Raw genomic sequence first — 22,752 nt, 5'->3', positions numbered from 1 at the left:
TACAGATACACCTTCAGCCTTGGAGAAATTCGTTTCATCTCAGGATAGTGAGAACTGAAACGAGCGACGTTGTGGGTGTTACGCTCTCCCTTTTTGATGAACCAGGAATGAACTCGGGGTAGGACCCCCTCACGTATAATCTCGGGTACCTAGTAACATTCGATGATGAAGATGATGATGGAGATGGTAAATAGGTGATGTTGGTGTTTGATCTACTGTAGATTTGTGTGTATTATGTTCTTCTCTCTTGCCTGACAGTAGCCCTGACTTACTCATCTGGCTGTTTTTTAGAGAAGTGGCAGCTCATTGGTTGAGGCTCTGGGTTACTAATCAGAGGTTTAAGATCCAGTATCACCAAGCTGCCACTTTTGGGCCCTTGAGCAAGGCCCTTTCCTTTAGTAATCTCCGGGTTAGATCAGAACATCATATCGTGCTGTTTAAGATTTTTGTCTGTGGAAACCAAACCTGATTAAGGATCGAAATGCTGGCACCACAAACACAAGACTGACTTTCGCCTTCATTTGGACGTCATTTCAATTAATTTTTTCTTGTGTAGCGCTTCTAAGAATGGACATTTTGGATGGATAAAGTGCTTATAAAGTTGTATAAATGTGTCAGAGCAAATGTTTTGGAAATAACTTCACAGGTGCTTCAATGGCCTCCAAAAATCTAATCAAAACATACATTAGCTCTGACCAGGTGGAGAAAAAGTGCATCATTTGATGGACGACTGAGTGCAGATGGTGTTGGGTTTTTATTTGTTTATACGAAACAAGCTGTAACCAGAGGAACCAGTTAATAAGGCATGAACAGGCGGGCAGGTAGTTATGCATGCAGCGATACCTTTTTCTCCACCTGGTCAGGACGACCGTGTGATTTGACTGAATTTTTCGAGCACAATTGAAGCTCTCATTAATCCACTTCTAACACATTTGCTTCTTGACTCAGTCCAAATGAAGTTGAAAGATCAGTGTTGTGTTTGTGGATCCATAATTGGTGTCTTTCCTTAAACACGTTTCTTTCCAGACAAAAAAAATCCTAAAAGAATTGTCTGGACTCTGAAACTGAATCATCTTGGAATGCAACGTGTTCATCTAACCTGGAGATTATTAATTACCAAATGCATGCATGTATGATGGGTATGCGCACGCGCGCGCGCATCTGGATGAGAGACAGAGTGAGAGAGAGAGAGAGAGAGAGAGAGAGAGAGAGGGGGGGGGGGCGCGCGCTTCGGAAAGACTCTCACACTCAAAGTTCAGTCGGAGGAGCGCGAGCCTGCACACGCACCCGCACCCGCACCCGCACACGCACGTACACCAGAACTCTCCCGCGTGCACAATGCACACGTCTCCTGGACTCGTACGCGTCGTCTTTTTTGTCTGGACGTCATTTTGCATTAAAGGTAGGTGTGTTTAACGTTGTTTCAGCACCTCGTCTTTACATTCTCACGCTCTTCTCTCCTCACTCAGACCCTGTGAGAGTTCATCTACAAACACACACACTGTAGCACGCGCTCGCCGTAACTTTATATATACCGTGTATCGTTGATTATTTTCCTACAGCAACACACACCTGTTAGATTTCATCCCTTAGTGATGTGCGGTGGAGTTACAGCATATTTCTGATGATTATTTATAATAATTAAAAAAATATATTTACATAGACATTAATTAGAACCGTTAATAAATAAAGTAAAAAATACAAAAACAATTATATATATATACACACACACACACACACACACACACACACACACACACACACACACACAACCACAAATGCTATTTTATGTATACAGTACTGTACTGTTTTTTTTTTTTTTTTTGTTATAATTAATAATTATATATTTTTCATAAATTTCATAAAAACAATTCCCTATAAGTTTTTTGGTGTAACGTTCTGTCCACGAGAACATGGAAAGTGCTGTATTACTGTATTACTGTATATATATTACAGCATTATTGATATTAAATAATCTTTTATTTGGAATAATTATTTTAAATAAATATAAATAAAAATATTCGGAAAAGGTACAAACACCAGTCCTCTAACCTCACGGCACATCAATAACAGATCAAACATAACGGGTTGTTGCTGTAGGAAAATAAATAACTAAGGGATGGCGTGGCCCTTGAATGGTTATAATGTAAACCTGCACACACATCGGCCCTTTGTGAAAAAAGATTGAATGAATGAATGTAATCGGTCTGTCTGAACTCGCTCGCGACTCACACTGAGACAAACCCCAACGATGGGATGGTGTGATTACCCCCAAATCCTCTGCACCACAGGCATTTACCAAACACTGCATTTATTAATGAACAACACACACTTTATATCTATTTCTATTTGAAATGTTGTAGAATCTCCTAGAAATCTGTTTTTGCGTTTGCAGCTAGAAGCAGTAGTTCCTTTATTTCTTTTTCCTCTCAAACTTGTTAGCAAGAACCTACAAAAGGAGCATTCCTGAAGACTTTCCCACGGGGAACACATAATAAAAACAGACCGATAGAACAGAGGAACTGACTATTACGTTATTTTTAGTTATATAATAAAAACAAAGTTTATGAAATTGGTATTTCAGTGGGACATTATATGGAAAAAAGGTATTGGGACACCTGACTTTTCTAACCATATGTGGTTCTTCCCCAAACTGTTCCCACAATCTTGGAGGCACACAATTGTATAGGATGTCTTTGGATGCTGTTGCATGACATTTTCTCTTGAAACTAGAAGACACAAGCCTGTTCCAGTGCATGAAAATGACCCTGTGCTCAAAGCTAGCTCCATGAAGATCTGCTTTATGGTTTGGAGTGAAGGTTCTCCTGATGTAGAGCTCTGACCTCAAACCCATTAAACACATTTTTGATGAATTCTTCACCTCGACTGCATCTACATCGGTTCCTGACTTTACTAACATCCTTGCAGCCGAATAATTACAAATCTTCACAAAATCTAGTGGAACACCTTTCCAGAAGATTAGAGGTTTACCATAAGTGCAAATCAGGACTAAACGAGGAACGGGACATTCAGCAAGAAGCACGTGCTAATCTCATTTTTAGATAGGTGTCCAAAAACTTTTGGCAATATAGTGTATTTGAGAGAAATATGTGTATTTTGTACTCTTTATTTCTCCCTCATGAGAAACCCCGATTGGGAATTCCTGCCACGTCCTTCTGCCTCGGGTTTCATAAATTGAACATTCCCACTCCCACTCACAGCCAGATCTTACTCTAGAAACCACTTCGCTAGAATAATACATCATGATTTGGGCCAGAGGAGTGCAGTTTCAGCCATCTGTTGAAATGTGTGCTGTGTGTTCTTTATTTTCTTTATTCTACAGGCTTTCCATTGCTCAGTCCATATACATCAGATGTACAACTGACAATGATCTTATTCATACAACCTTCTGATCAGAGATCCACTATCTTAATCACTGAGCAACACTTCCCCGGTCACTTGGAAAGTTCTCCCTGTCCATGCTTTCTACTGTTTCTGTTTCTTTGCTATAAGTAGCATGTATATAGAAATACGCTGAAATATAGGCTACACAGACCACATCATTTTAGAACATTAGAAATGAAATGTAATAGCAAGTCAGCAGAGGTGATAGACGTCAACTTAATTGTGAATTAGCGAGGTTTCAGTAGGTTTGAGACTGAAAGAAGAGCTAGCGTTACTTCCTGATTAGCTGTTTCAATTCAAGAGGCTGTTACTGTCATTTCAGCTATACACTGTATAGTACAGTACACGTGATTCGCATCTCAATGCATAGACACGATACATTAACGATTCACCCCTATTCCGATGCATGCGATCCGATTTTGATTCGATTCAACACAATTCAATACGATACAATGGAAAAAAATCATGCTGTGCAATTAAAATCATGCTGGCGCAAATAGTTATTTTATTTCTTTCGTTCAGACAGACGGCAAATTTACTTAAATGCTTTCTGGCTTCTAATGCACAAGCAGGCCTCTGTTTCCTGTTCTGTCTGAAGGAAGTCGCAGCTCTACCTCTGCCATGTTAATCTGGATTCTATGTGACTCTCAGGACACGTTTCGGTCTCCGTATTGTTGTGACACGTCGTATTCACGCAGCAGCAGTGTTTCTGAGAGAACACGTTCGAGAAACTTTAGTGAGCAGAAATTAATTTACATCGAAAATATTGGACACAAATTATTGGTCATTTTCTAAATAATACGAATAATTATATATTCATAAATTGTTTTTTAACGATGCAAATATGTTCAAAAGAGATAGAAATGCTGACGCAGCAGGAAACGAAACTATGTTTGTCCAAGACCAAGGTGCTACACAAAACTAATTTGAACGAGGGGCTGCTGCTATCGATTATTTTATTAATTGAGTATTCTAACGACTATTCCATCGATTAATAAATTAATCGGATAAGAAGAACTTTTCCTGTATTCAAGAGCAACACAAAATAAGAGAGAGGAAATAACACCGGTCTCATATAATGAACGCGTCATTTGATTTTCTTTTTGGAAAAATTTAGATTTTTTTTTTATTGCTAAAATTGTGCACAAGAATATCAGTGAAAACTTTATTTGGTGAATTTAATAACCATTTTACATCAAAATACAAAAAAATAAAAGGTCTAATGTTTTGGTGATGATTTCAGCAGTTATTTGTGTCAAAATGTCCAGTGAAAGTACTTGAGAGTGTGTGTGTGTGTGTGTGTGTGTGTGTGTGTGTGTCCAGTTTTCTTTTGAGGAGTCCGACGGCTTGTTGGAAGAAACCATTACACAGTCTGGCTGTGTAACAGCTTGGCTTCGGTACCTTATTCCAGACAGCAGGAGTGTGTATGAGGGGTGTTTGTGGTCAATGCTGGTGTCCTTGTGAAGGCAGCATACAGTGAAAATGTCCATGATGGAGAAAAGAGAGACTCGGATGATCTTCTCAGCCGTCCTCCTGAAGAGGCAGGGACACAGCTGCTCAGGATGCTCTCAACAGTTAGACTACAGATACAAAATGGTGCTTTTTAAAACCACATCAACCGAACAAATGCACCTGAAAAGTCCTTCAAATACAGGCAGGTACAGTTGTAAGAGTTCTTGGATGTGCCATGTGCCTTCCAGCACCAGTGGCTTTTCATCGCACGTGAACACACTTAAAATATTTACTGTGTCATTCACAGAAAGAGCTTGCTGTAAGCGTGATTATTCCATAAATACGAGTGGTTCTATGAGTGTGCGTCCCGGCACATGATTGACGCTCCTGAAGGTGTGTGTCTATTTCAAGCAGAGCTCTAGTTGTCATTCTGAATGTCCACCTGTAAACGGAATAGAGGCTGTAAATGGAATCGCCATTCTTGAATACTTAAACAGCTTGTACAAGGTCACCCTGCTGGAGAACGCACAGCCAAACCCCCCCCCGGTGCCGAATCAATCTGGCGCTAAATAAACACCCCAGAGTGTGGAGTTGCCTCCTGCTACGCTGCATTAACACCTACTGGGTGGAATTTCGTCCCGGGGTGGTGAAACTCGTGCATCTAGGGTACAATGCAGCGCTGAAACAAACACCTCGGTAATGGTGGATTAACACTTACAGCCTGTAATGAAGTAAAGTGGGGGATAAAAGTCAAAGGATGAAACTGTGGATTCAGATCTGCTTTTAATAATTTTTCATGTATTCATGGTTACGTTGGAATTGTTAAGGAATGTTCATTACATGAGCCGACATTGGAGACACCTTACAAATATCCGCATATGATTTATTTTTATATATATATATATTAGTGGTGCAACTAACGATTTTTTTGATAATCGATTAAACAATATATTCTTCTTTTTCTAATTAATTAATTAATATATATATATATATATATAATATAATAGATAAAAAATAGATTTTTTAAATTAGTTTTGCTCATTATAATTATATAAAACCTAAATTCAGGGTATTTATGTCTAAATGTGTACTTTAAAAATGCAAACGCCAAATATTGAGTTTAACTATCGTTAATTTTGATATTTTAAAGCTTAAAGTGGCTACATGCTGAGGAGTGCATGGGGGATTTATCCTTTAAACAGATTTACTCATGCTGAGCTGTTTCTTTCTGTAAAATAAATAAAAAAATAAATAAACAGTATTTGAGTATAAAAGGTGAAGCAATTTGTGTAAATCAACATTTTTATTGTTTTTAATTATAAATGCAGATGGCAAATAGACAAAAATGTTTAAAAAAATCAATAAAAAATTACATTGTTTTGATAATTTTTGTTTAGAAAATACACATTTTGTTCAGCTGTGAATATATAAGCATCTAGAATATATAATTAATATAATTTGGTATAATAATTAAATAAAATATGCATGAATGAAATATACAAACGTTGAACGCTTTATAGTAAAGCTGCAGTAAAATAGATGAGTTACTGATGTAGTAGAAAAATGCTATAAAGGAAGAATGGAACGGAGAAACGCAGCGAGCTAACAGGTTTGATTTAAAAAATAAAGGGAAAAATACGCATTGGTGTACAAATGCATAATCATTCGCTGAAAACCAGAACAGTGACTAAAAATGTGATCGTTTACTGCTGCTTTTATTTGCCGCTTTTAGATTTAGTGTTTCTCCGCACCGTTTTAATGGAATCCATCGCTATGTCGCGAGCGAGATGATTTCAATGCTCACTAGCTGTTACTATAGAAACAACATTGCACAAGAAGAACAAATGTCTGACTGGAGGTGGAGTTTATTTCTTAGCCATATCAATGAAAACGAAGAGAAAATGAACAAAAGAAGCTTAAATTTGTGTGCAACTTCTGTACTTTGATTTTAGTTTATTTGATAATAATTAGTGTAGTATAAGGGGACGTTGTTAATAATACACATATAAATGTCCTTAAATTTTCAGTCAAGTGCCTTGAAATGCAGAGGCATTGACAAAGCAAGACATTTCGAGAGGCTCCTCCCTCTTTTTTCAATAGCCAATAGGGGTTAACTTACACCCTGGGCTAAGCCGGACCTCACAGTTAGTACCATTGATGTTGGGGGATGGTGGGGGACACTGCAACTTTCAGCTAAAGTGTAAAATAAAGTCATCATCATCGTCGATCTACATTGGTGATTGAGAAACGGTGTGCATTGTGAACATATAAATCATCTAAATGGGAATTTGAAATATAGGCTACACAGACCACATCATTTTAGAACATTAGAAATGAAATGTAATAGCAAGTCAGCAGAGGTGATAGACGTCAACTTAATTGTGAATTAGCGAGTTTTCAGTAGGTTTGAGACTGAAAGAAGAGCTAGCGTTACTTCCTGATTAGCGTTACTTCCTGACACTGCAACTTTCAGCTAAAGTGTAAAATAAAGTCATCATCATCGTCGATCTACATTGGTGATTGAGAAACGGTGTGCATTGTGAACATATAAATCATCTAAATGGGAATTTGTTTTTGTCATTATTATGGAGATTGTAGATCGACCCGAAGGCTCACATGGAGGCACAAAACTTCAGGATTTCAGGAGGATTTTAATACACGGGGAATGTGTCGACTCAGGGAATTTCCAAACACCACTGCAACGATCGGACTATTCTCCGAGCTCATTATCAAAGGCAGGGCGCTAGACGACCTAGCGGAATTGCTTCCCCGCCGCTGCATCTGACTCAACTCATTAGTTAAGCTGCGTCCGGCGCATTAGGAACAAGGACGAACGTGGACATGTCAGAGTTGTAACTTCTCACTGGCAAATGGGGTTTTACAACTAGCATTTATATCTTACTTGATTCAGAGCTTTGCACTACATGATGAGGTTTGAAGTGTGCTGTTGGAAAGGGAGATATTAGCAACAGATAATACAGATATCCGAATACACTGTATAGACAAGAGTTTGTGGACGCCTGAGCATAAAATGTGTATGTGCTTCATATTTTTGAACATCCTGCTCCACATTTAGTCTCCATTTTCTCTTAATAACCTAAATTCTTCTGGGAAGATGGTCCACTAGATTTTGGAGTGTTCTTGAGGCTCATTCAGACACAAAGTCAGGGAATGATGTATGTGAGGTGAGGAGACATGGTGTGCACTTAGCGTTCCATTTCATCCCAATAGGGTTGAGTTCAGAGCTCTATAGCAGGAGATCTTCCACTTCTACCCATGGGAAGCATCTTTTTATTGAGCTGGCTTTATGCAGAGGGGCATTGTCATGCTGGAGCAGGTTTTCTAGTTAAAGTGAAGGGTAAATTTCATGCTCCAGCATCCACAGATGTCCTGGACAATTGTGCGCCTCATGCAGCTGTGAGGTTACAGTTTCTGGAAGAAAAACATATCGATAGAAAGAGATGTTGTTCCAATGCTTTTTGAATCATATTGAAATCTGACCCTTATAATGTTGCTGTTATATGTTGTGTATACAAAATATAATATCCAAAACCCAGTAAACGAATTGGTTTCTTATATTATTAAATATTAATAATAATAATTAATACAAATACTGATAATATGCAAAAAAATTTCCATTCTGCAATTTAGAATGTGCAAGCAAAACAAGCGAAAGAGCATTTTTATAATTATTATATTATAAACACTGAAACGGGCGATCATGGGTAGGTCACATGACCACAGGATATCCGTCGGCTGTAGAACCTACAGTACTTTAGAGACCCAGAGGTGTTGCATCTCTGACGTAATCTCAAAACATCATCTATATTTCACGAGGTCTAAAACCCGGTTCTGAAAGGGAGCGAGCGCTTTCTTCGCAACATTTCGATTCAAATGCAATAAAACTAATCCAGTCCGAATAGGGCTAAAGGGTATAGCGGACCTGGTTTCTGTAACAAGGATCTGTTTGAGGCATGCATTCAAATGTATCCACATATTTAAACCCATGAAGCAAACATTTTTCCTGGTTATCACTGCGTCACATCTGTCCTGTCAGGTCACTTTTTTGAAAATCCCATCACTCCATCTGATTCTGACATCTGAGACATGATGTCTCAGATGATAAGATCCGCATCTCTATGCATAGTCAACGGTACATTAAAGATACGTATGAAGTAGCTGCCGTTGCGATACGGTTCACGCCATTACGAAGCAGTGTTATCCGATTTCTATTTGATGCAACAAAAGCGATTCAATGCTAAGCAACATTACAATGTTACTAAGTAATGCAGTAGGGTACACGTAGTTCACTTCTATTTCTTTAGTTCAGGCAGACAGCAAATCATCAATTTACTTAAGTGCAGCCGGAAGTTACAGCTCTACCTCTGCCATGTTAATCCGTATTCTATGTGACTCTCAGGACACGCCTCGGTCTCCGTAGTGTTGTGATACGTCGTATTAACGTAGCAGCAGCAGTGGTGCTGAGAGAACGCGCTCGAGCAACAGTTTAGTGAGGAGAAATCACTCTAGGTATCAATTATCGGTCACTTTCTAAATAATAAAAGTATATAGCGCATCTACTAATAATTATATATAAATAAATCGATTTCTACCGATCCAAATATGTTCAAAACGATTCACCGCGATACAAATGCCAACTTGTGCACCGATGAACACTTTTTATTTCGATGCATCACATCGTACCATCTCTAATGTCCAGATCATAAGAAAAGCCCAGTGTCCTGGATGACATCATCGCAAAGTTGTAGCAGATTTTTGCTGAGTCAGAAAAAACACTCTTATACGGTTATATTCTGAGAGAGTAGGGTTCCCCCTGCTGAGTCTCGGTTCCTCTCAAGGTTTCCTCTCAAAGTTTTTTTTTCTTTCTTGTCGCCGTCAATGTCACTTCTCGCAGGGGGTTAAGGCACTGATGTATGCAAAGCATCTGTAGGTATGTAGATTTACAAACAGCCAAAGCTGTTTGAAGAAACCGTACAGAGCACGACGTCGCGTTGGTGAGAGGGAACTTTCTAGAAGACGTCCTACTGAGACGTAACGCCTCAGAGGAGGTGGAATTTTTATTTTTTTTTAAAGGCATCAAGTAAGTCAATCTGTGGTTCATCCCAGAACAAAGTGTTTAGGAACTTTAAAAGTCACTCCAACATCCTTGCAGGCTTGGGGTTCAGTCAGAGTTTACAGTTCACAGAGTTCATTGTTAGTTTTAACAATATGGGGAGGTGGTAGCTGAGTGGTTATGGCGTTGGATTTTGGATCCATCAGTCATGAGTTTAAATCCCAGCCACACAAAGCTTCCAGAACAGAGAAGAGCCTTGAAGTATTACTTACCTCTCATTCTCTTAGGATCTCTCTCAAGGCTGGTCTTTGTTCTGGCACCGAGGTGGTAGAATGAACTTCCCCTAAATGTCCGAAAAGCAGAGTCAAGTGACGGGTGAAGACCTTCCTCATCTTGAAACACTTTTGAAACACTCTGAAACACTCTTTCCAAGTTTGCTTTGTTCCAAAAAAACCCTAAACAGAGTTGTAGGCTGATGATGCCTTAAATGTAAATAAATAATTATATATATATATATCAGTCAGGTTATTATAACATTCTGAGCGGTGAAGAGAAGAACACTGATGATCTCTTCATCATGGCACCTGTTAGTTTGTGTATATATTTATTAAGCAGCATGTAAACATTTTGTCCTTAAAGTTGATGTTAGAAGCAGGAAAAATGAACGAGCGTTAGGAATTTGAGGGAGTTTGACAAATTGTGACGTCTAGACGACTGGGTCAGAGCGTCTCCAAAACTGCAGCTCTTGTGGGATGTTCCTGGTCTGCAGTGGTCAGTTTCTATTAAAAATGCTCCAAGGAAGGAACAGTGATATAGTGATATAGAGTGTGGCAAATTTAGTTTAAGCTACTTGTTTAAACAAAGAATTAGCATAAAATTGCATGTGGTATATGTGTTTATTTTCAGCCTTGAACGTTTTTTTCACGCAGCTTGAAAGTGCTATGTTTATTCTGCTGCTTCTCGGCGTGAAACGAAAGCAGTAAGCTCATGAGACCGTATCTAAAGCTTAATACCAACCATAACTGGACACTTTCAATGCTAAATTTAAATCACCATTCAAACATTAGGACGTCTTCCAACCTCAAAAACATGCGTATACGGTTGGCTTAGCCGTTATCCATGGCCGAGTCGAAATGTACCGAAACGCAGCGTTTGTCCTGAAATAGTCAGCTATCTAGCACAACCAGAGGCCCCTCATTCAGTCTCGCTGTTGTCCTGTTTGACTTTTTCGAATTGTCTAAAACATGGCAGCTGTTTTACACGTTTCAGTCCATGAAAAGCTCTGAAAATAGATCCTATTCTCCAGAAAGTGCACCCACTCGCACATCCACAATCCTCGTTTTGTTTGGTTTTTATTGTGAGCTATAAACTGCAGAACAAAACAAGTCACTATTTATTTCCCATTTTCAAAAGCTCTTTGGACAACCGAATTAAAGAGTCCCTATTATCTCCAGGCGTCAGATCTGAGCCAGACCCTCAAAGCTTCGTTGTTTTTTTGGATTTTTTTGTTTTCCCTCCCATTCTTTATTTGAATCATCCTGGCTGGAGCCTGAAGGTCAGTGGAAAGATATTGTGCAGTTCTGGGACAAAGGGTTTGCACATTTGTATGATTTTTTCCCCCAGTTGCAATTAATCCAGCAGTATTTTTAGCACTCCTCGTTATTTCCTCTTGGAATCTCTATCTTTCTGGAGCTGTTATTAGAAGTGGTAGAGAAACTGGGTCCAAGCCTGGAAACTTTGGGGACCTAAAGCAAAATCTCAGACATTTAGCGTAAAGCATGTCCAATCGTTGATTGACGTGTATTCTGATATATAGAGAGCGAGGCAAGGGTGAGAAATCTTTTACGTCCAAAGAGAACTCGTAACTGAAATATTACTGAAGGGACCAACTGATGCTCTTGAGATTCTTTGTGCTGTCAATAAATTGTCACAACAAGCAGCGAAATAACAGCGCCTTAGCCAACGAGAGCAGAGAAATCATGACTCTGTCTCCTCTCTTCTTCATCTGATATGATCCAAGCGTCTCTCAGATCATATTTCCTCCGAGTGTGTTACGGTATCCGGCGTGTGATTTATGAGGACCGAATGACGAGTGGGAAATGAAAGCACGTTCACCTGTTCATTAATAGACCGTGATTTAAATGTATGTAAATGTATCGTGTATTTTAAACCAAGTAGGGCAAAGTAGAAGTAGGGCATCCCTCCATTCTAATCTCCTTTCACGTCTGAGCTATGTGGAATGCTGGAAGCTGCTTAGAAAACCGATCATTTCAATTTCCAACTAAAAAAAAAGTCTTTAACTTCCGTCATTGTGTTTCAAATGATTTGCAGGTCGGCTTTTCAATCCGGCGAACCCGATGCATCAGAGAGAACGCATTTCCTTTCTCTTGGCTGCTTTTAAGCTGGGATAGAAGCTTGATGTTGCCATTCAGCTAGCGATAAGCTGGACTCCAACACACAAAGAGCACTGACCCATTTATCGGACAGGGATTTTTCTCTCTCTCTCTCTCTCTCTCTCTCTCTCTCTCTCTCTCTCTCTCTCTCTCTCTCTCTCTCTCTCTCTCTCTCTCTCTCTCTCTCTCTCTCTCTCTCTCTCTCTCTCTCATAATGCTAAATACCTATTGTGCCTCAAAGCCGGGTGATTTAACTTCCACATAAAAGAATATATCGTCTCCAAATCAGACTTCCATATAAAATGATTTGTGCTTCGTCCTCGCCGCCGAGGAAAAGCCAAAAAAAAAGAAGTTATTTCTCATCACAAGTTTCGTGCAAAGATATGTTTAGATTTATGGCCTCACAGTTCAACATGAGATAAAAAAAAAAACCATAAAAGGAGACCAGGAGTGAGCGGGTGTCTGGAGTGTTTCTCATTCCACGAGGATCCTTTCCTTCAAAAGATGATATCAGGAGGCAGGGGAGACGCAGATCTCTCATTTCTTTCTCCGACACGTCTCTTTCTTTCCCCCTTCACAAGACCTTTACGTCACGTTTGCTACCTTTTAAAGTCTCATTGTTTCGTCTTCTGTCTTTTCTCTCACTCCACCTCCGAGGCTGTTCTCCATCGCCCAACACTTTGAAGTAATAACTTACGCAAAAAAATACATATAGTCAGCTGGACTCATCAGCTAAATATATCGAGCTTAGAGGAACCTTTTTAGATTTGTTGATAACCAAAGTCTGATGCCTTAAACACTGTGCTACCACTTGTCATTATTGTCTCCGAGCAGCTTTACGGAGATAAAGACATGGTCATTGATACAATTATTACCAGTTGTCTGCAACCTTTTGGCAATATAGTGAATATCAATGTTTTCTGTTCTGAGGGTTCATGTTTTTTATAAAAGGAGTCTCCATTGTTCAAGGATTTTTTTTTTGCTTTCTTGATAAACTCTATCTTCGACAGGGTTAAAAGGGGAGGTGGAATTTTAATGGTTAAGCCAATGGCTCTAAAGGTCATCTGTTCAAATTCTAGCCACACCAAGCTGCCACTCCTGGGCCCCTGAGCAAGGCCCTTAACCCCATAATGTATAAATGAGATTAATGTAATCTGCTAATTGGGTTCATATCTCAGCACCACCAAGTTGCTGCTGCTGGGCCCTTGAGCAAGACCCTTAACCCTCAGTTGCTCAGCTGTATAACTGTGAAAACTGTAAGTCGCTCTGGATGAGGGCGTCTGCCCAGTGTCAAATGTAATTGTAAATATAGACAGTGATACGCCATAGCATTAAATATGACCATAAATAGATAAAAACACTGACAAAACATCCTAAAGATTTATTACTGAGCATCTCAAGAACTTTGAGGATGTATTTGGATTGGAAATAATATCAACAGTCTGCTATAATAGTCCAGTATTGCAGTTTGCATGTACAGAACAGTACACTTCAGCAATGATGGAACTGTAATGAATGGACATTCGGTGATGAGGATGAGTTCCCTTTTGAGTCTGGTTCCTCTCAAGGTTTCTTACTCATTTTCCTTCACCACAGTCGCCACTGGTTTGCTTATTAGTGATTAATTATAATTAATAATAAATAAAAACTTATATATTCTTTTATACAACTTTATAACCTCTTTATCTCTGTAAAGTTGACAATACCCAACATGACAATACCGCTGTACACAAAGCCAGCTCCATGAAGATACATGGCTTGGAGTGGAAGATCTCCTGCTATACAGCTATAAACCCTATTGAACACCTTAGTGATGAATGTAAATGCTGACTGCGCCCCAGGAACCTCATCACCTCACCTACATCAGTATCTGCCTTTACTAACAACCTTGTGGCTGAATGAATCTCAAAGCAAATCTCCATAAAATCAAGAACATCTTCCCAGAAGAGCTGAGGAGGTTATTATAAGAGCGATTGTGAACTAAATGTGGAATTTTATGTTCAAAAAGAACATGACACTGACGAGACAAGAGCTGGCAAGGACAGATTCAGCATGAATAAGCGCTGAAATCCGAACAATGGCAGGGCGTTTGTACACCTGAGCCTGAAACCTGCCGCTTTATGGGACTGGGGCAAGAATGCAAGAAACTGAGATGTTTTTCATCCTGTAAAACAGGAGAATACAATAAAAAAAGAAGGACCTAAATAAACGCAAAGAGGTGTTGCAGTAATAGACTACAGTAAATAAAACCCTCTGATAGTTTGTAATGGACATGTCCTATTTCCAAATCTTTAGACAGATTTTCTGGAAGAACAAGTGATTCAAATTCACAAACAGCACCATCACCACCTCTATTATCATCATGTTCTTCATCCCTGCCATCGTATTACAGGTCCAGCTCTTCCAACAATTCCAAAAATATTTGCTTTCCCAACACGTTCTTTTAATCATCTCATTACAGCCTCCCAGGAGAAATGAAAACGTTTACTGAATGTTTTATTCACCACACACATTACCGGATGGCAAAAAAGATTTTCATCTTGGCAAAAAAACCAAAACGCATCTCCGTTCTCTCACAGGATATTTAGCCACTCATTAATCATTTTATCGATGTCAGCATATTTACTCTTATCTAACTCACACACGTCGGCTTTTCCCGAAATCATAAAAAGATGTTGGAAATAATGCAGTAATTTACTGATTGGCAAACACAACATTGGGGAATACATATATTTATATACACAGTGTATCTCACAAAAGTGAGTACACCCCACACAATTCAGCAACCGCTTCAGTATCTCTTCTTCTAAAGGGACAATACTATAGAAACTAAACTTGGATATGTTTTAGCGTAGTCAATGTGCAGCTTGTGTAGTAGTACAGATTTACTGTTCTCTAAAAATAACTCAACATACAGCCATTATTGTCTAAATAACTGCCAAATACCGTATTTTCTGGACTATAAGCCGCTACTTTTTTCCCACGTTTTTCCCGCGGCTTAAACAATGAAGCAGCTAATTTATGGATTTTTCCTGGGTTTTTCCCGGTTTCACAAACTTAAAGACAAAAAACTGAGCGACATAACATAAGACCAATGAAATTGCCGAACGGGTTCAGGGGAACCAATTAAATTCTTTATATATAAAAAAAAAAAAACAAAACACTACAGTCCGTGACTTGTGTCTAATAACAGTGATGCGATTTCGCAGCAAGTTATGTACTTTTCCACAGTGACAGATCGAAGCGATTTGATTGGACACTGCATTCTCGAGAAAAGTGTGCGATTGGTTATACAGTGATGCTCAAATCGAATGCGACATCCGCAGAACGACTCTAAAATTAAACACTTTTTATTTATTTATTTCATATGCTATTTAAATCGTGACACCGGTAATAGAGCTAGCTTCATTGTGCAGTGACGAGTTTAGCCCAATTTTGTATTTATTATTTTTTTATTTAGAAAAATGTTGTTACTTTCCACCTGTTCATTGCTGGTGCTTGAAATGTTATAACGGTTTATAAGCTTCACGTGCTTGACGTGCTCCGGCTCAGAACATCCACACTCATGGCAGTGTACAAGCTCGCTGTCTCATTACCACACACACATCTGAAATGTTAAACAACGCAAATGGAGGTTTTATAAAGCATACAACTATTCTTTTTTTTTTCGAATGAAACACAGCCACAAATCTTGTGAAAGACAGACGTTGCACATTCACACCAAAGTTTATCAAAGAAAAAAACTCTGCCTGGAAGATTTCGACGGATCTTTCTTAATCTATCCTCCCTTCTCCCTCGCTTTTATCACTCTTTTATCTGTCTAAATTAGAAGCGAGCTCCTGCATCCCTGAGGATTTAGTATCAATTACGCTGCTGCCCATCACTTTCCCGCTCAGACCTCCAGGACCACCGTGAGATCATTACTTCACCCATCACATTCGGTTTCTTACACTTTTCTTCCAGTCTTTCAACTTTTTTCTTTATTTTCTATTGATAAAAGTATTGAGACACCTGACTTTTCCAGCCATATGTGGTTCTTTCCCAAGTTGAAGGCACACAATTGTATTAAATCTCTTTGGATGCTGATGCATGAAATGTTTCCCTTCACATGAACTCAGAGACCCAGAACTTTTTCCACAAAGCCAGCTCCATGTTCTTCAAGTTTCTTGGAATATGAGATGGTGCAATCTTCAAACCAGGGTACTGATACAGCTGCTCAGGATTCTGCCAAAATTCCCTCTGTAGAATGAAGTAAGGATGGGTGGTGGGAGCTCATCTTTCTTCAGCGCTCTCACGTAGTAGAGACACTGCAGGACCTTCTTGTGTATGGAGCTGGTGCTGAGGGACCAGGTGTGGTTTTACGGCAGCTGAACACCAAGGAATTTAGTCAGACTTCCATGGTCTATATCTTCTGGGAGTGATGCCAGAATTTTGGATGAAGCAACTGATGGATTATGAACTGATGGTTGATCAGTAATTTTGTACAAGAGTCCCACAAAACCAAATGCAATAAGATGGCAGGAAACTGGGGTCATATTTTAAATAAAATATTTGACATTGTTTCATTATTCAGAAATTATTTTATCATTTGTTTTTGATAAAAGAAAATATATGGATATACGCAACATAAACGAACCCATCTGGTTCTTCAAATGTTCTTAATCTTGTAGTAGCCACAGAGGCAAAAATAAAAGGAAGGTGGCATCTTGGCAGATACTGAGGTTTGAACCCCTAACCTTCTGATCAGTAACACAGAGCCCTAGTTAGTGAGTATAGAAGACATGGCTATGTTGTGTCTCTCCTAATATTTGAACATCTTTATCCTAATTAGTGTGGTTCATATACTGCAGTACAATACATCAAATTTGTTATTTTTTCAAAACAAAACCAATTTGAACCCTTTATGCCGAGTTCCTGGGCTTTTTAAAGATAAATCGTTTCTCCGTCTGTCTGTAGGATCTTTACAGGGAGAGCACCAGAGGAGGTTGTATAAGGAGTTATTAGAAAACTACAACCGGCTGGAGAGGCCGGTGGCCAATGACTCTGCACCTCTCGTCGTGGAACTTGGACTCACACTGCTCCAGATTATTGATGTGGTGAGTAACGGTTTATAAAAAACATTTATAGGGTTGTAATAATCATAATAATTGTAATAAAAAAACGATCTGTGAACATTTACTCACAGAAGTAGACTTTGTTATTCGTAGTCTCGTTCTTCACACGCTCCTCCAAGTCTGCGTGAAAGAACGAAACCTTCCCGTGTTTTGAAATGCTATGCAGGCTATCGCTCTCTACTGCATCTGAGCGTGAAATTTCAATCACACACTGCACGGGAGCATCTTTCACATTCTCGGTCTTCATCCAAAATCCACAAGGCTCTTATTCCATCTCTCTCTCTCTCTCTCTCTCTCTCTCTCTCTCTCTCTCTCTCTCTCTCTCTCTCTCACAGACTCACAGTCTAGACTCTGACTTTGAAGGCTGTTTTATTGGTTGATGTACTTAGACATACTTAGTATAGCAACGATTTTTGATCGATCACGTATAATTACATTGATTAAAATACAGTACAAAAAAATGAAAAGAAGTATGGTGTTATAACTCAGGGTGGACCTCTGGAGCTCAAGTTAGGGGGAATTGTCAAGTCCAGACCTGGCCTGAACAAAGGTTACATGACGGCCCGAGTGCCTTGTTCAAGTGTGGAAGTGCCTCTTTAGCTAAACATGGGCCCATTTCTCCAAAACCTGCCCAGTCCCAGTTAGAAATCTCAAAGCATTTGAAAGGTTGAGTGTCTTGCTTAAGGGCACTGGTTCCACTCCATTTACTAGTGGCTTGTTCCTGTTAACCCTACTATGAATGTTACAATGATCACAAAGGTTAAGTACCCCCTCCAGCTACCAATAAGCTCATTATAATGTATAATGTTGTTTAGCCCTGGTAAAAAAAAACATCACAGGAATCTTAAGTGATAAAAGCCATGCTTAGAGGCAGCAGGATCTCTCCATCTACCTGCAGATTTACTTCGGTCAGTGCTGTTCAGGCCTGGTTAGAAAATGTCGCAGTAATCCTTGGGGTTAAGTATCACGCTCAAGGGCATTTTCACGCCAGACTCCATTTTTCTGGTTACAAAGCACTACAACAAAACATAGCTGCTATCTATCGCAAAACCCATATCTGTGAACCATGTCTAAAAAACATCACAAATCCAGAAAAGTACTTGGTGGAAAGCCACGTGTCACATGTTTATATTTCGAGTTCTGATACCCTTCTGGCTATCAATTGGCTCATTTCGTGCAGCATTTTTTTCAGGCATGGGACAAAACCAAAAACTGCAAAGTAATTCAAAAATTTTTTTCTTTGAACTGAACTCGAACACAGCAATAAAGAGTGTGGAATTTTAAATGGTATCTGTTGAATCTGTTGTATAATGATATCTGTTGACGTAACCACCAGTGTAGCTGGTAGGCCAAAGATCAAGGGGTCCATAAGCAAAACTATATTGCATGTGTAGCTTTCCCTATTTTGCCAATGTTTTCTAGAGGGAAATACAGAACGAAGGCATGACGCAGCTAGCAATCTGACTCATTTCATCTTCAGTGCTGTAAATGCGAAAGTAAAATGCACTTTTTCAAGGTTTTTTTGGTATATGGAGAAGAGCCTCATCTTCCTGCCTGACAGTGAAGGGTATTCTAAATCAGCATCAATCCAAAACTCTGTCAGTTGTTTCTGCATAAAATTGGTTCCAGAGAACAAAATAGACCCATAAAACTGTCTCGTTTAATGGCACTCAAGCTGGTGAGGGACTCTCCATTAATATGTAAGAGGTTCCTTGTCCAATTGCATTTGGAGCTAAGGAATAGTTTTGTCCTTGGGTCTTTAAAGTTTCTAGACCTTATTACGTCCACTGATATGATAATATGATCTGCAGCTCTTGCAAGGAACTTTGGTCCTTGTTTCGTGAGCAAGCCGTATACATTCTGGTCAGTGTGACAGCTTCGGGGGGGAGCAAATCCAATGCATCTGGCAGATGCCATTATCCACTTACAATTTGTCACATATACATTACAGTGAAATTTGCATATCCCAGCTTGCTATGAGGCTGGGGTCAGAGCGCCGGGTCGGCCATGATACGGCACCCCTGGAGCACAGAGGGATAAGGGCCCTGCTAAAGGACCCAAAAGTGGCAGCTTGGCAATTCTGGGGCTTGAACCCCCAACCTTCTGATCAGTACCCTAAACACTGAGTTACCACTTCCCTTATTAGGGGTGTAACGGTACACGTATTCGTACCGTTTCGCAATCTGGGCGGAACATAGTTAAAATTTGAGTTGCCTCACGAACATATTAAGTGTTGGACCGCAAGCTTGTTTAGTCTCCGCCTCGCACTTTGAGCGCAGTGTCACCGCGGCTACAGGAAACATGGTTTACATTTCACATGCACATTCTCCTTAAAAGGAGAAACCCTGATAATCCCACATATCGAGGGAATGAATGAATGAATGAATGAATGAATGATTGAATGTCTTCTTGTGTTTCTTAAATGAAGAGATTTGTTAAAGGATGCTGAAAAAAGTCGAACAGTCAAGTAAAACATATATTTTGAAAATTGTATATTAAATGTACAAAACACACACTTATCTGTATTACCCAAATGGGGTCTAAAATTTTTATTAAATTTTAGAAAAATCATTTATTAAAATGATAATTTTTTAAATCATTTGTGTCAATTTAATCGATTACTACATTTAATCAGTATAATGAAACATGTATTGCATTAATTTGCTTTATTCTATTTTATTTGTACATATAAAAATTTTTATTTAAAACAAGCAGGCGTTTTATTTAATATTGTTTCAAAATCTTAAACTGTCGATGTTCACAAATGTTAACAATAATAATGTTTCGAATTTCTTTCCAATAACTGTACTGGAATTGAACCGAACTGTGACTTAAAAACTGAGATACGTACCGAACCGTGAATTTTGTATACTGCTACACCCCTGAGCAGTTAAATGTTAAGGGCCTTGCTCAGGGGCCCAGCACTGGTACTACTGTCATATTGAGCAAAACAAAAAAAGTTTTGTTCAGAATTGTTGTAAAAGAGGAAAAAACAACAGCTTTTTTGAAGTACTTTTTGGAAAAACACCATCTGCGATCCACATGGAACCATAAGGCAGAATTACAGACATTTTAAACAGCGGAAGCAACAGGAATTGATTGTTTATATCGTTTTTTTTTTTTTTTTTTTTTTTCCCAAGTTGTACAAAGTTCATTTGAGTTAAATGGTAGCTTACAATTATGTCACAATCACAATCAAATACTGTACTAGGTCCTGTGAATCGCTACCTGTTGATGCTACCTACAGATTTTTACCTCAGAAAACCTAGCAGCATTTCAAGTGCGTGTTGAAGGAAAGAAGTTTAGAACAATGTTTTTCAGTCTGTCCCAGCTTTGCCGTCTGTCAGAGATCTGTTAATCACCTCATTTGACAGGGTTAGAGTGTTTATTCCATCATGGCCGTGACCACAACGGCTTAAGCGGGGTGCCGACGACCCCAGATGGCTTGGTGCCTGTCGGTTATAGCTGAAAGGCTGCGAAATTGAACGCATGACTGGCGTTCGAGTAGGAGTGTGTCGGCTTGTCAGCTGCCGCATTATGCCACAGCGAATGAGGGACGCCGTAAACAAGATCGGGGGGTAACACACACAGGGAAATGCAGCTGCAGGATGTGTCATTGCTGCTGCTCTTCCAGGCGTCTCACAGCATTGTGCTTTCAAAGTCTATAGTCGATGTGCACAGTAGATTGCGGGTGGATACATGCTACCTCACGACCATATGGACTGATTGCGACTTCACGTCGAGTGTGGAGCTGCAGGTTGCTAACGATGAGGCCATGTTACGCAGGTTTCTGTGTATAGAAATTTCCCCCCCTAAAAAAGTCATCCATTCCATCTTTTCTCTTTGGGCTGTGTCTGTTTCTTATTTGAGTTATCACTTTTTTCCTTCTCTTGGATTTCTTGCTCCAGTTTTTCTTATTCGAGTTATTACTTTTTTCTTTCCTTGGGGTTTATTCTTCATCTCTGTCTCTCTGTTTCCCCACTCATTGTGTAATACTTTCAGAAAAAAGATGAGAGAACTGGACAGAAATAGGGAGAATTGGTGTGTGTGTGTGTGTGTGTGTGTGTGTGTGTGTGTGTGTGTGTGTAAGTCAGATTAGCGGCTGAGTCTCACATTTACGCTGTCCTCCCTAATTGACTTCCCAGCTTTATTAAATTCATTTGGATGCAGCGACCTTCGTTTTTAATGAAACGAGTCTATTCGACTGTCCAAACAAAAAAAAAGGTGTAGGCTAATGAAGGCGCTCCATCTGCATGTCTCTAACCCTGTTTTCCACTTCGTCGATTCAGTTTGTTGACTAGAGGAGGGTAAATACACACAGCTGCTTATCTGACTGAAATATTATTATGCGTGAGGAAAATAGGAAGTGTTTATTATTCACACACACCGAGTCCAATACAAGCTCTGCATTCCAATGGGCTCATAGACAGAAAGTCTCTGAGGAATGATCTATGATCAGGCTAAAAAAGGTCAATGATAGATACTTTGTCACTGCTTCGAGATCGACGATGGATCTCAGAGCAAGCTGTAACTCAACTCGGATTAAGACATGAGCTCATTTCTGCTTGATACGAGAAAATAATCTTAAGCGATGAACTAATCTCAGAGCAAGCCATGACCTCCTTTCAGCCATTAACCCAGAACTGATCTCTGATAGCGCTGTGAACTGATCTCAACAGGGTCTGTGAATTTGGATTGAGATGTAAACTGATCTCTGACCATGTTGAGAAAGTAACTCACACTGGGGTATATTCTGATTCCAGGATTATCCATGATTTGTATTCAGGCCATGCTGTGAACTGATCTCAGGCTGAGCCTTTGGATGTGTCATAGTCTTGAGATAGCCATGATCTCAAACTGAGCCATGGATTGATCTCAGAATAAATTATGGACTGATCTCTGGACGCATGGATGGATCGATAGATCTACATTGCAAATACAAGAGCATGATGAGCCATGCACTAGACTATCTTGGACCAAGCCATGAGCTGATCTACTATATCTCGATGCATATCCAACGATATGATACATATTAAGCAGCTTCCAATAATATGCAATGCAACACTATTCACCCCCTAAATGACTATTCACCCCTATTACGATGCAGTGAGTTCCGATTTCAGTTCGATTCAACACAATACGAATCTGTGGAAAAAATACGATGTTCTGCAATTTAATATGATAATTTACTTAATTTACTCGAGTGTCTTCTGACTTTTAATGCATGTCCATTTCACAAACGTGCCTTTGTAGTGTAAAAAACCAAAAAACGCCAGAAAAAACCTAATTGAACTAAAACCAGACGTTCTTTTTC

At 39.4% G+C, this 22,752-nt stretch overlaps 1 protein-coding gene across 1 annotated transcript in view; it reads left to right on the top strand.

Moving 5' to 3' along the window:
* The first annotated feature begins 1,243 nt into the window (after window positions 1-1,243).
* chrna8 (cholinergic receptor, nicotinic, alpha 8) overlaps window positions 1,244-22,752 on the top strand; it is a 53,539-nt gene continuing 32,030 nt past the window's right edge. The window contains exons 1-2 of the mRNA XM_083532915.1: window positions 1,244-1,402; window positions 17,281-17,420. Coding sequence (XP_083389041.1) covers window positions 1,339-1,402; window positions 17,281-17,420 — 204 coding nt within the window. The 5' untranslated portion in view covers window positions 1,244-1,338. The remainder of the gene's footprint in view (window positions 1,403-17,280; window positions 17,421-22,752) is intronic.

Source organism: Silurus aristotelis (genome assembly GCF_946808225.1).
Source record: "Silurus aristotelis genome assembly, chromosome: 27".
NCBI lineage: Eukaryota > Metazoa > Chordata > Actinopteri > Siluriformes > Siluridae > Silurus > Silurus aristotelis.
This window is presented reverse-complemented; position numbering and strand designations above follow the sequence as displayed.